A 12,437-nucleotide genomic window follows, 5' to 3' on the forward strand; every position below is an offset into this window, starting at 1 on the left:
TTTTAAAACTGGAACCACCACCAGTACTCCTCGTTATCTGTATGTTTCATCCCTTGGACTTTCCACCTTTGTACAAGCCCAACTCTAGTGCTCCTTTTCCAGCATTGGAAGAATTTTATGGATGCTCACCATTGGTTCCGACACATGCCTAAAATCCCCAATCCCACGGATGTTGATGATCATGGGAGACAAAAGAAAGTTACTATTGCCGAAGCTGTTTTGAATTGATAATCAGAAAATGCTCTGATGCAAAATAATGTTCTCAAGACAATTGATACAAAACTTTCAAATGTTCAAGCCCGTCTCGATCATGTTGATCAGAAGGTTGATCAAATGACTTTAGTCACAAATAAATTGCTTGAGAGGTTCCAAAAGAAGCTACAACAGATGGAATCGGGTAAATATCTTTCCCATCATCATATGTAAGACCAGACTGCTAAAATGGAAAAGTTACATTGGCAAATTAAACTCTTTCAAGAACAAAATTTTATTCTTACGCTAGATCCATTCTCTCAACCTTGGCACCCAACTCGGATGGAGATCTCTCCTTCAAAAGTCACTTTAGTTGCCTCAATCATTACAGAAGCCCCAAAAGAAGATCGGCGGATGACGAGAGGCAAAGGACGGCGAGCAGTGATGGGAGGTGACCGGCGATGAAGGATGGTAGACGGCGGCGGGAGGCAAACTGTGAGTGTTGGGCGGGGGCCTTTTACCTGGTTTAAATTTGAGTTTTTAAACCCATTTTCACTTGGCCTTTTAATGTTTAAACAGCCCATTTATGACCCAAAATATGAAAATACGAGTCAAATAATAGGTCCATTACCCATTTTGACACCTCTAGTCTTGACCAGTGGAAATATTCAATTAGAATTTGAGTAGTCCATTTCAAATTCACATAGAGAAATGATTGGGTGAAAGTCTTTAATCTACTGTGAGAACAACAATATGTTATGGACCACAAAAAAATAATAACAAAAAATTACAAATTATCATGGGTTCTACTCCTTAAAATTTATGGTTCACAACATGCTGTTACTTTCGTAGTAGCCCAAAAACTATTATGTTATCAAAGTCCATTCATATATATGCCTTAAAAGACTAACCAATCCATTTAGACTCTTAAGCTGCTAATCGAGTTACAACAAATTAAATATAAAAGTATCCCCCCATGTGCAAACAATGTCATTTCATCTTATACTTGAAGAACGAAAACTTTATTGGAATGAGAAAGTGAAATATCTCGCTCGCTTTTACACGTCCATATAAATCATTTGCTACATACCAAACTCGTATGGCAATCAACGCATAGTTCGCGTGAGTTACATCTTCATGCTGCCAAGAAAATCCTTTGTTGCGAAAGGAAGACGAGCAGATGGGCTTTGTGCTCATTGAGTGATTGCTTTACATAATTAATCACAGTAATTGTGCGATTTCTTTTCTTTCCGGGAAACATGTGGGGTATGCTCCAAAAAGTTCCATCTGCTGTAGACATTGACCTGGATAGCGGGACTCCAGCAGTAGAAATCCTTGATATCCCAACTTGGGAACCATGGAAAGGGACATCTCCAGAAGTGGTCAATATAGTAAGTAATATGGCTAATTATTCCATGCACGAGTATCATGTAACCATCACCCTTGTTTTTCGTGCACGACATGTGTTAAATTATGTCTCATTTTTTAGCCGCGAACAAAATCCATATCCGCTGGAAGAATTTAATACGTTCAAATTTGATGTTGCTTCTTACGGATATAAATCCAAGAAGATTCAGCACAAGATATGCTCTGGTTACTTCTTTTATCCAAGTGGGCTACTTGACTAGGAAGTGGACTTGGACGCCTTGTAGCCACACAAAAGAAAACAAGTGGGGCCAGGGAGTAATTAGGGGAAAGAAAACAAAAGGGAAAATATGGGGTTCTAAATTGGTTCAATCTTCCGACAAAAGAAAATTAGTTCAATCAAGCCTTCAATCTTTATCAAAGAGTATGAACGAGTCCTAAACCTCTCAAGTTGTTTAATTGAGTCATCAACATTTGCCTACAAATGCAATTAAGCTCTAACATTGTGTTGAAAAGTGAAATATAAGAATGCCACAAAAGCACTTTTTTCTACGACACAAATGTAATTTTAGGTATCGTTGATCAAAAGAACTTGATTATATTTCCTGAAAAACATTTGTGATTTGATTGAATAAATTAAAAGATTTGTATATGAGGTTTGTGATTTGCGGTGCAATTTTGAATTAGACCATTTTCGATCCAACCCACCGAGTCATCTCTTTCTTATCAAGTAGCTGCTAATAGGGTTTGTTGAATAGTGGCTACACAGTAGCTCTTCTTTAAAGCCGCACAGTGAAGGTTTCTTAGAGTTCCTTCAGTAGAGAGCACTAGCACAGTAAGGGACCGTTTGGTTCAGAATTTGGAAGGGGCTTTCGGCCTCGAAAGCCCCTTGGCCAAATGCTGAACTGTTTGGTTCAGCTTTTCGAATCCAAAAAGCCGAAAGCTAGCATTTGGAATGCTTTGGAATGCTGAAGCCTATTTTTCCCTTCCCAAATTGCCCTCACTCGAATTTCAATATTCCAGTTTTGCCCCTGTTACTGTTCATCTTCCTCACTACGAGAGTGGCCGGCGAGGGCGGATCTGGCCGGCGAGGTCACCCGACCCAGGCGACGGCCGCCTGGGGTCGGGCAACCGCCCAGGCACCGTCGCCTGGGTCGCGCGACCCAGGCGATGGTGCCTGGGCGGTCGCCCGACCCCAAGCGGCCGTCGCCCGACCCAGGCGACCGTCGCCCGACCCAGGCGACCTCGCCGGCCCTTCGCTGGCCAGATCCGCCCTCGTCGGCCCTTCGCCGGCCACCCTCGCCGGTGAAGAAGATGAACAGTATAGGGGCAAAACCGGAATATTAAAAATAAAAGTTGCCAAAGCCCTTTGCAAAAAAAAATTTACCAAACACTACTTAGGCCAAAGTAGCTTTACAAATTTTTTTTACCAAACACCACTTTCATTTTCCCAAGTGACTTTCACCTAAAGGTATTTGCATTCCCCCAAATAGTATTTGAAAAGCCGAACCAAATGGGTCCTAAGTCTTGGCGGACGAGCCGCTCACAAAAAGGGCAGTCGGAAGAAGACGACGGTGAAGCTTTTTTTCGGACACACGGAGAAATGGGCTAGAACACCCGGTGATTTTGTGTTGTAAATTTTATATCCAATTAAGTGGTTTATTTGTAAACACTTTAGGGTTTTTGTATAATCGAGGTGTGAGAAACATTTGAGCGTATGAACAATTGTAACTCTGAATCTCTAATTGTAGTAGATTATTTGCTGCTGACTCTCTCCGTGAGTATAGGTACCGACACTTAGATCGAACAATGTAAATCTCTGGTGTCCTTTATTGTTCCTCATCTATTTCTTCGGTGTTTTTTCATTGACTTAATTACAAGATCCTCATTAACTTCCGCGTTAATATTACAAGAACATGAGATACAAAGACAGATTTATGCTAGACAAGCCTTTGAAAAGAGCATTTAGATAATGGCTATTTGGGCGTGGATCGTACTTATGAATCTTTTCAAAAAACTCTTCCAACGTTGAAATTTACTTGTTATAAACCCTCCTACTTAAAACGCTGACGTCCTTGTTACCATTAGCCAATATGGTTTATCAATACCCTCTATTTGAGATGCATGGCTAGGGATAGGCAAGGAAATCATACCCATACCTGCCCGGCAGAGAGAAGGCCTGCCTCGCCCCCGTCCCGAGCCCCAAGCGAGGCTCGGTGGGTGTCGCCTCACGAAGCAATGGTGCCCCGTAAAGCATCACCCTAGATGAGAAGTTTTTTCCTTTTTAAAGAGAAAGAGAACTCAGTACCATTTCCAAAGACTTCTGAACTTTCCTACGAGAAAGAATGGTTTTCATTTCATGGGTGTGTTTACAAAAAGAATGGCCTCATGAGAATGGGTTTTATAGAGTCAAGCAAGCTCCATCTTCACTAATTAGATGATTTGGGACAAAATGAAGATGAGACTCATGGAAGTCACATTGCTTAGAAAACTTTTGAAACTCGCATCTCATATAAGTCGAGTCTTGTACTTGACTTGAACATAACTTCCTAAAAGCCTTGTCCCACATTGGTTGAGGAATGAAACTTATGAGCTAGCCAAACATTTCAAATATAAAATTTTTGATCCCCATTTGTTGAGGCAAGCAAGTAATTATAGAGTAAATTTTAAGCTGTTAAACATGAAGATAAACTAAAAATACAATGCATAAATATATAAAGCATGTTACTTTTAGTTAAAATATGTAAGAAATACATATGTTTTTTAATGAATATCTATAGGCGGAGCGGGTTTGAAAACATTTGAAATCTTTGTCATATATTAACGGACAAATTAGTTCTTCTGAGGCCAAATAAAAGTTGGTAAGTTACTCCAATAATATTTGCAAGAGCCAAAGCCACCAAAAACCCTAAATATTCTATTGTGATATATTTACCCTAATTTTTTTTTGTGACACAAAAATTCCAAACATGTACCCGTGCAACACATTTACCTTCCTTCAGAATTCTGTCAATAAGGACCATTAAAAATTTACCTATGTTGACGCTAGGAACCAAAAAATATTGACATTGCGCTTACGTTAATTAAATGAAACGAAAACAAAGTTTTCTGAAGTTAGTCATTTGGGTAAGAAACTTACTCAAAAACCTGAATAGTAAGTTCCCAATGGTCGTACGACCACTAAGCTTGTACGACCTGCCATTTCTTTTGTTTTTTTTCCCATTTCCGCCGCCCTGAATCTTAAAAGATTTTATGGGCTCACTCACCTACTACCGCAGCACGGCACCAACCAGCTAAAGGGTCTAATTCCCCAAAAAATCTCAATTTTAGATCAAGTTTCAAATTTATTTCGAATTTTTTTTATCTTAAAAAAAACCTTAAATGTTAGGTCCAGTCCTAAACTTGTCCCGAATTTTTTTTTCTCTCAGAAAAATTCCCAAACTTTAAATTTAGTCCCAAATTTATCCCAAATTTTATTTTGTGTAAAAAACTCATCAAAATTCAATTTATTTTTGAAAATATACCCTCGTAATTTAGTCCTAATTTGACGTGGCACTTCCACATTGATAACAAATCCACATCAACAAAGTAATTGGGCTTTTTTTTAGACAAAGATAAGTTCGGAACAAATTTGGACTAAACCTAAAAATTATGTTTTCTTTAAATTAAAAAAAGTTTTTTGGAGTGGATTTGTTGTCGTCCCTAACTTTCATATCCTAAAATGAATTTATTTTGGAGAATTTCAACAATTTTTATTGGATTGGATTGATTATTGAAGTGGAAATACGACATTGGTATGTACCTATCGCCCAATTACTTTGCTGATGAGGATTTGTTATTGATGTTGAAGTGTCACGTCAAGTTGGGACTGGATCACGGGATATATTTTTTAAAATAAATTGAAATTTGCTTATTTTTTTTACACAAAACGAAATTCGGGGCAGATTTGAGATTGAACTTAAAGTTTTGGGTTTTTTCTGAAACAAAAAAAAGTTTGGGATAGATTTAGGACTTGACCTAAAGTTGGCGGTTTTTTAGGGAATTCACCCCTAGCCAAAGCTTGGTCACGTTTTTATGTTTTATTTGATGAGAAATGATTTGCAAAATAAACACAAAATTTTTTTGGAAAAAACAAACTTAGTTATTTCTAGACTTAGGCGTGAATCACGTTGTACACGATGGAAAGGTACATTTGCTTTGGATTGGTCCCATATAGGAAGTAACAATGATTTTATAATATCTAATCAGCCTATCCATACCTATCACCCTTTTAAACAGCATAAGAAAAACATGCCATCATTTTTACCAGACAGAGATAATGTGTAATCATTATTTCTTTCCTAATCTCTTTTTTCTCAGGCAGAAAACATGCTAATACATAACATTTATTACTGTTCATCACTCTATAAAAGTCCATCTCATTCTCACTTAGAGGCATGCCTTTCCTTTCTCCATTTAGAGAAGTTCTTTCCCTCTTCTTCTTCCCATCCTGAAACCATCCCCTTCTACCTTTATATCCCAATTACTTTGTAAGTTTTCTTAGTCACTTTTCTTCATTGCGTGTAAGGTAAGGGTTGGTTAATCACTTAGTAGTCTTCATATCACACCTCCCTTGAGTGCGGATTACCGCCCTTGGGGATGGCTTTCATCTAACTGTGACTTTCAATTGCGTTGTAACTTTCTTATCATTTCAATATCAATACGTACCACCTACATGTTTGGTTTTATCATTCTACTTATCATTTTATGCATCGCTTTCCCATTTTATATAATCTTTAATGCTCGTGATTTTATTTAGCTTTATTTGTACCATTTATATTTGCATTTACTTTATAGAATACGTACCATTTATTTTAGAACTTAATAATTACCTTCCAATACTAGAAACTGACATCCTTATTTATTTTCTATAAAATAATCACAAACGAAGACGTATAGACTAATCAATCAATAAAGTATTTTAGTTTTAATTCTTTTCTTTATATAGATCCCTAGATTCTCGGCGCTTTATGATGTTTATGTAAACTCATGAATTGTGAATGCTATACCAAAACACAGGAAGCATGGCTATTGAAGCTCTTAGCAAAAGCTGCCTCCCTTCTTCAATCCACTGCGGACGACGACCCTCTGTCCCACTCTTGAAACACCCTCGACCCTCCTCCTCCTCCTTTGCTGCCGTCGCAACCACTGAAGGAAATATGCGCATAAGCTGCATGAATTCGAATACTAAAGAACAGTTACTAATCGATAGGCGTTCGGCAAATTACATGCCAAGTGTTTGGGATTACAACTTTGTGAAGTCACTCAGTGCTGATTACGCGGTTAGTTTTAATATGCTTCCCCTTGCTTATTATTAATGCCTTGTTAAGCTTTGAATTTCTCAAATTTCTAAGAAGGCTAAAACATGTTTAGTTTTTAATGGGCTTATAAATGTGAAATCAAATTGTAGGAGGAGAGATATATGGAGCGGGTCCAGAGGATGAAGGAAGAGGTGAAGTGCACATTGGAGAAAGAGAATAATTTGTTGGCGAAGCTTGAGTTCATTGATGCGATTCAAAGACTTGGTTTGCAATACCATTTCGACAACGAGATCAAGAAGGCACTCCAAGTCATCCAAAATGATTCATATGATGCTCGGTTTTCTAATGATCTCCACTCAACTGCCCTTCGATTTAGACTTCTCAGACAACATGGCTATGATGTATCTCAAGGTATAATGTTTATTATTTTCCATCTCACTTTGCCTTTTGGTTTTGCCCCCACATTTATAACTAAAATTACCGTTTGTATGAAGGAAATTGTTTTTCGACTTTCCGGTATTTGGTTGACAGAAAACTAATCTATCTATAAAAACCGTTTTCTACAAAATGAAAACAACAAGTTTAGGTCGGAGGAAAATGACTTCCTCTTTTGAAAAGAAGGAAATCACTTTTCCTATACCGCCAAATAAGTAAAAACTAAATATTTTCCTTGAAAATAAATTATGCGGAAAATTTTTTCCTTTATTGTGAAGTTTTTAGTGAAATAAATGCACCCCTAGTTTAATTGCAAAAGCTTTAATACGATAGTTTCAGAGAATGATTAGGCTTTAGAATATAATAAAATTTTCATCAGCAAATATGATATTCTAAAAATCTGTACATTTTGAAAGAGAGTATCCTCCAATATAAAAAGCTGGAATACGTACCTGCACCAAATCTTCATTGAGTCTCCTTTCATAAATATATAATCCAAGAAAAGGCTCCACAGTATGGGAAAAAAATCCATGCTTTTTGGCACGGAATAGTAGAATTCCACTGGGAACTTTAATTAATGGCATGTTGTTTATCCTATATATAAACTTTCTATCGACTAACTAAATACCATTGGCTTGATAGATGTGTTTGAAAGCTTCATGGACAAGATGGGCGGTTTTAAGGTATCGCTGGTTGAGGATGTGAAGGGGCTGTTGAGTCTGTACGAGGCTTCTTTTCATGGGCTGGAAGGCGAAAGTTTGGTGGAAGAAGCAAAGGCTTTCACTTGCAAGCATTTGAATCTTCTTAATCTCGGAGGAGGAATCATCTCCTCTTGCATGGGCAAAAAAATAAGCCATGCCTTGGAATTGCCTATCCATTGGAGACCTAATAGATTGGAAGCTAGATGGTTCATGGACATCTACGAGGAAGATCCGAACATGAACCGGACTTTGCTTGAGATGGCGAGGTTGGATTTCAATGTATTGCAGTCAACCTACCAGAAGGAAGTGAGCGAACTAGCAAGGTATATACGTACATCAACAGAAGATACGCGTAAAATTTTGCACCAATCATTTATTTACTTGTTTATTCATATTTGCACCATCCAAATAGACCAAAATGAGTTGGAAAAATGTGTAGACATGATGCTTTTAGGTGAAAAAGAGAGATGTGATTATCTTGCACTCGAAGAAAACGGAAAACAAAGGAAGCTCATCATTCACGTTTATTATCATCTTTGCTCGTCCAAAGCTAGTCACCGATGTACGCCCTGCGTCAAGCATCCCATTAAAATGAAAGTAATTCATAATTTAGAACTAAGATTAGATAAATGGCAGGGAGTTATAATTCCTACGTTAAAAAAAATTTGAGTTAAGTTTCTTGTACATTTCATCTAATCCGATAATGATTGATCGGCTGCCTAGTAACTCTCATTCTGGTCCACATATTCTTTTTTTAGCTTAGTCCACTTTCATGAGAATGGTGTGCTTTGATATGTGATTAGTTGAATTACTTAAGTAAACTAATGCGTGGACTCAGTGGACGCTCGACTAAACCAATGAGAGTGTACACACGGTTCATGTGAAGTCCTTATATTTTTCGTAGAGTCTTGTATAGGTTCAGTCCATTTCCTGAACAACTCATTATATATGAAGATGTGTGGCAAATGTTTCAGGTGGTGGCTTGAGCTTGGCGTCAACAAAATGGGCTTTTCCAGAGATAGACTGGTGGAACATTTTTTATGGTCCTGCTTTATGGTTCCCGAGCCAGAATATGGATTTTGCAGGGTCATGTTAACCAAGATTACTTGCATGATAACGCTCATAGACGATGTTTATGACGTGTTTGGCACTTTGGAAGAACTTGAACTCCTGACAGACTTCGTTGAAAGGTTTGTTTAATGACCATGCATATAAATGTAAATCATATTATCTCATCGCACGCAGAAATGAAATGACTAGCAGTGTTTCTGTTTATAATGCTTGAGATGTTGGACATTTCCAGATGGGATATTGCCGACATTGAAAAACTTCCTCAGACAATAAGGATTTCTTTCCTAGCTCTGTTCAACACTACCAACGAAGTCGGATTTGAGATACTGAAAGAGCAAGGCTTTAACGTCACACCTTACATTCGGAAATTGGTGAAATTTTGTCTGCTCATACTGTAGTCAAACTCATACTTGAATTCCTATTCTCATTCTTACAAGTTTTAGCTAATGACAATGTATGTTTCCGCCCAAGATACTTATCTCACGAAATTAATGATAACGATCTCCTGGATTTTCACTTTAGGAATCACCGTGTGCAACATTCATTCTCCATATTCACAGACCTAAAGTGGTCCACTGACTCTCTTTTTCCGTACATTAGTGGGTGAATGAATGTAGGGCATACATAAAAGAGGCCAAGTGGTACCACAACGTCTACACCCCAATATTGGAGGAATATCTCCCCACTTCGGTAACATCTTCTGGAGGGCCCTTGATGTTGTTCTGTATTTTCCTCATGACCACACACAAGTTAACACATGAGGCACTGGACTACGTATCTAAAACCCCACGTATCATGTACATTTCTGGCTTGATTCTTCGACTCAATGATGATCTTGGTACATCGCCGGTATGTCTTTGTTCTAACTCATGTATATAGCTAGGTTCCTTCCTAGTGTGATCATACTTCCTTAATACGCCCTTTGCTGTGTTAAGGAGCAATTCACCTTACTCACATGATCAAGTGATGAGTATGTAAGAGATATATGAATAACGTCGTCCCCTTGGTCAGGATGAATTGCTCAGAGGAGATAATCCGAAGGCAATCGAGTGCTACATGAATGAAAGCGGAGCTTCACGAGAAACTGCGGTGGAACACGTCAAGGACGTGATTTGGGAAACTTGGAAGATCATGAACGAACAGGCGTTTGTCGATCGTCCATTCCCAGGGATGGAAGCCTTTATCGGGGGGTGTTTGAATCTTGCTCGTGTGTCTCACAGCTTTTACAAGTACGGAGATGGCCATGGGGTTCCGGACCGCGCAACCAAGGGCAACATCATGTCTGTTTTGATACAACCCGCCCCAATGAATTAATGGCAGAACTTCAATTGGCATCCACTTTTTGATGCCGGAGCATTCCTTGAAGGCCATTAATTTAGCAACATTGGAAATAGTACAATTTGGAGACCTAAAACTAACTAAATTTCTCATATTTTCGAGGTCTTGTAAATGTTATTATTGCGTTTCTTAGTTCCAAGGAGTATATGAGTTTTAATTGTGATGAAGGTTCTAAGAGTTAAAGTTCTATTTCTTAGGACTTTGTTATGCTTTCTAGTAAAACTAGTTTTGTCTTTGCAATGAGTCTAGGAAATTACTCCTGCTTGGACGGTTGTTCCACACTCATCTATATAAGCATTCTATGATGAATAAAAAAAATGAAGACTTGATTGATTCATAACTTATTTGAGCCTTTGGCTTGAGAACAAGAAGTTTTTCCTGTTTTGCTCTTATCTCTTAGGATAAATCCTATGGGTGGCGAGTAACCTATTCATTTAAGTGCTCGCTTGTGTTACCTCCTACTTCTCCACACTCTCTCCGGCATCAAATTGGTATCAAAGCAAGGTTCAATGGCCGGTCGTCGTCAACATGGACTAAACGTCGAGTCTTCTATGGCTCACACTACAAAAAAACATGTTCTTTGCGACGGATTTTGCGACGAAAAAATCGCAAAAATCCGTCGCAAATCGATTTTGCGACGAATTTAGCGACGGAAAAAATTCCGTTGCTACTAGGTCGTCGCAAATTTTTGCGACGGAAAAAAAAATTCGTCGCAAATAATTCGTCGCAAAATGTATTGGACGGAAATTAGGCACGAACTTGATTCGTCGCTACTTATTCGTCGCAAATTAGCCACGAACTGTAATGGTCGCAAAATTCGTATGTAAATATTCGTCGCAAATTTTACAGCATTTCGGCCATCAAATCTTGTCCATATCAATTGCTACGCATTATTGAACATCATGTAATACATTGAAAATAGTCAAAGGACACGAGAAAACCGTAAATTCCGCTTCAGAAACAGAAAACGAACAAACCAGACACAAAGCCATATAATTGAAAAATGTAATTGAAGGAAAGATGCTAGTCCACAAAAAATAATGATATATGTCAAGTTGCAAAGCCTGACACGATGATATTTGATATCCAATCTTATAATACATTCAAAACATTCGTAGGAGGCGGGACAACCATAGAGATGCTTAGAAAATGAAAAATCGACAAACCAGACACAAGATTGGGCAGCTGTGGTACTCGGCAGGACACCAAAAGCAGTCACTTTTGTGGACACCTGATGAAATGTGGATACATAAATAAAGATATTCAGTCAGTACATAATATAAAAGAAGTGCTTATGCATGGATGTGGAACTAGGTATAAAAAAACAAGTAAAAGGGTTAACAAAAAAACGTTTCAGGACGAACATCAATGTTCTTACATATGAGTATGAGTCAACTTTGACATCCACTGTAGTTTTTTCACCCTTGTAAACCGTATTTCTGTCACATAGGAAAAATTAGATCCTTGAACCTAGTTGTGAGAAAGTTGTGCACAAAAAGTAATTGTAGGGCAGGAACAAATTGGGTGAAACTGCACTTATGTCATAAAAGAGTGTGAAGCAAGCTTACCCCCGATTTTGGCAATTTCAACTAGAAAGGACCGAGAAAATCATCAGCATCATCATCAATGTCAGCATCATTGTGTCGCTCATCATTGTGCTCATCACCTATTGGATTGGCAGGAGGTACAGGAGGAACCTAACCGCGATTGATGTTGAGGTGTTGCATAACGATTTGCATTTGCTGTTTCAAGTCATTTATTTCTTCGTCCCTCTCTACAATTATATTTTTCAGGTGGTTCACTTCTTGGGTCAATTGCTCGTCATGTCGTGTCCTCCTTCGACCAGTCACATTGGATGATGAAGTTCCAGCTTGATTCGGCATGAACATCCTTGACAAGAATCCCATCCCAAATATTTTTCCTTTTTTCACCCCACCCGTTGCCTCCACCCATAATGTCATACTGTCAGCTGATGGCTCAAACGCACTTGCAGAACCATCACTACCACTAGCATTGCCCATTAAAAGTTCATCAT

At 38.3% G+C, this 12,437-nt stretch overlaps 1 protein-coding gene across 1 annotated transcript; it reads left to right on the top strand.

The window, feature by feature from the left end:
• The first annotated feature begins 6,596 nt into the window (after positions 1–6,596).
• On the top strand, positions 6,597–10,444 carry LOC115682295 ((+)-alpha-terpineol synthase-like). The gene is made up of 7 exons (XM_030606477.2): positions 6,597–6,878; positions 7,007–7,268; positions 7,935–8,316; positions 8,968–9,183; positions 9,297–9,435; positions 9,665–9,913; positions 10,076–10,444. Exons 1-7 carry the CDS (start codon positions 6,597–6,599, stop codon positions 10,376–10,378), a joined length of 1,833 nt encoding a protein of 610 aa, XP_030462337.1. The 3' UTR covers positions 10,379–10,444.
• The last annotated feature ends 1,993 nt before the right edge of the window (positions 10,445–12,437 follow it).

The sequence above is a fragment of the Syzygium oleosum genome, unplaced genomic scaffold, assembly GCF_021117445.2.
Source record: "Syzygium oleosum isolate NSW1041296 unplaced genomic scaffold, Sole_v2.1 Sole_v2.23, whole genome shotgun sequence".
Taxonomy (NCBI): domain Eukaryota; kingdom Viridiplantae; phylum Streptophyta; class Magnoliopsida; order Myrtales; family Myrtaceae; genus Syzygium; species Syzygium oleosum.